The sequence below is a fragment of the Babylonia areolata genome, chromosome 15 (genome assembly GCF_041734735.1).
Source record: "Babylonia areolata isolate BAREFJ2019XMU chromosome 15, ASM4173473v1, whole genome shotgun sequence".
Classification (NCBI taxonomy): Eukaryota; Metazoa; Mollusca; class Gastropoda; order Neogastropoda; family Buccinidae; genus Babylonia; species Babylonia areolata.
In genome coordinates this window covers 24761562-24764061 of record NC_134890.1, presented here as the reverse complement: position 1 = coordinate 24764061, position 2500 = coordinate 24761562, and the positions used below count along the sequence as shown (strand labels likewise).

General features: G+C 48.1%; 1 protein-coding gene across 2 annotated transcripts in view; it reads right to left on the bottom strand.

Annotated features, from left to right (window-relative positions):
- Window positions 1-2500, bottom strand: part of LOC143290501 (uncharacterized) — a 132678-nt gene that overhangs the window by 86198 nt on the left and 43980 nt on the right. For both annotated transcript variants that reach the window (XM_076599997.1, XM_076599998.1), the window contains one exon: window positions 1263-1379. In XM_076599997.1, the coding sequence (XP_076456112.1) occupies window positions 1263-1379 (117 nt within the window). The remainder of the gene's footprint in view (window positions 1-1262; window positions 1380-2500) is intronic.

Genomic DNA, 2500 nt, shown 5'->3' with positions numbered 1-2500 from the left:
CCAACGCGGGCAACGCAGCGGTATAATCAACAGTGATCAAAGGATGAGTTACAATAATCATCATGACCACTCCAACGTGGGCAGCACAGCAGTATAATCAACAGTATTCGATGTAGGGGTTACAATACTCATTATGATCACTTTAACCCTTTCACCGCCAAGCTCGCATTAATTTTATGCACAGGCGTGGTAGAGGACCCATGTCACTGAAAGGTGACCATTCATTGGTCTGTTATCCATGAACCTACTGCTCTTAATGTTCGGTAGTAGGATAGGCCATATTTTCTATACATCGCAGGGGGAATCCCCAGCTATTCTTAGCCACTGTCTTTTCTGTGTTTATACCACAAGGGAATTTTGTACTCTAAATTGACTGGCGGTGAAAGGGTTAATATGGGCAAAGCAGCGGTATAATCAACAGTATTCGATGCAGGGGTTACAATAATCATCACGGTCACTCATAGCACAGCAGTTTAATCAACAGTGACTGATGGAGTAGTTATAATCATCATGATAACTCCAGCGTGGGGCAGCACAGCAGTTTTAACTCACTCAGTACGGCCAGTCCTCTCTTCTCCTCTACACAGACCCTCGGATGTCCAGTGGGTGTCTGAATGACCCAACCTTTAGCTTCCGTCATCAGAATTGTGGTATTCTTTTTCAACATTCACGTCTTCAGTATAAGAGCCTTCCGCTTGCAATATCTTGATGATGGTAATTGGGGTGAAACGCTGTTAACGTCGTCTCTTTCGCCGTTCGTATGGAAAGAGTTAACAACAGTTTTCGATGTAGGGGTTATAATAATCATCATTACCACTCCAACGTGGGCAACACAGGACAGTTGCCCTCGTCGTTTTCGTTGTCGTCGTCGTCATCGACAAATTCACCACCACCAACACCACAACCACCATATCATCATCATCGTCATCATCATCGTCGTAGCCGTCGTTGTCTTTGTCGTTTTCGTTGGCGTAGTCAAATCCACCACCACCACCACCACCACTACTAGCACTACCACCACCACTACCACCACCACCACCACTACCACCAGCACCAGCACCACCAACACCACAACCACCATATCATCATCATCGTCATCATCATCGTCATCATCATCGTCGTAGCCGTTGTTGTCTTCGTCGTTTTCGTTGTCGTCGTCGTCATGGTTAAATTCACCACCACCACCACCACCACCACCACCACAACCACCACCACCACCAACATCATCATCATCATCATCGACGTGGTTGTCGTTGACGTACCGTTGCAGACTTCCGCTCCATCGCCGACGTAGCCCTCCTTACAGTAGCAGTAGCCAGCCGTCAGGTTACAGAACCCGAACTGGTGGCAGTCCACATCCATGTCACACTCCGTCAGGTCTGTCGCGCGCGCGCGCGCACACACACACACACACACACACACACACACACACACACACACACACGAACGCACGCACGCACACACACACAGATTATTCAGTTACCAAAATTAAAGACACAAGCAGACTTCAAGATCAGCCACATGGACACGCAAGGAAAAAAAAAAGGCAGCGGTACAACAATATAACAACAACGACAATGATAAGGATTAGGCTGCATTGCATTGTTTTGTTTTGCACTGTAGTGTAGTGTAATGTATTGTATGGTATTGTATTGTATTATATTGTAGTGCATTGTATTGTATCATAGTGCATTACATTGTATCGTACTGTATCGAACATTTCTTTTCAGTGTGACATTCGGGCTGCTCTCCCCAGGAGGAGCGCGTCGTTACAGTGCGATGACGCCCCTTTTTTCCTTTCTTTCATTTGCCTGCACATGTAGTTGATTTCTTACCGTTCATCTGAAAATCTCCGTCACTATCATAACGTATAAACATGTAACTGAAACGACCATACAGCCAATTAAAGTGTGATAAATGGAAAAAACAACAACCCCAAAACAAGTCAAACACGTACCTAATTTACCTTACAGACAGAACCCACCCACCCCGCCCCCATCCCCCCCCCCCGCCCCCAAAATACAAAAAAACAAAACAAAACAAAAAGCAAAACAAAACAAAAACAAAAAAACAACAAAAAAACAAACAAACAAAAACAACAACTAACACCTACCCCACCATCATTCCTCTCTCCCCTACCCCCACCATCACCCCCATCCCAACCCCTCCCCCCCCCATCTCCTTTCCCCCTGTCACTTACTGTTGCCGTTGGTGTACCCGTCACCCCCCCCCCCCCCCGAACCCCCCAATCATCCCCCCACCTCCATTTCCCCTTACCCCCAACACCGAACTCCCATCCAAAAAAACCAAACCCACCACCACACCCAACCTTCCCCCTCCCTCCCTCCCTTCCCGCTGACACTTACCGGTGCTGCAGCTGGTGCAGTTGGTGTACCCGACGCCACCCCACCATCATCCCCCCCCCACCCCCAGCCTCCCCATTTCCCCTTGACCCCAACACCAACTCCCATCCCAAATCCCACACCCACCTCCACCACCC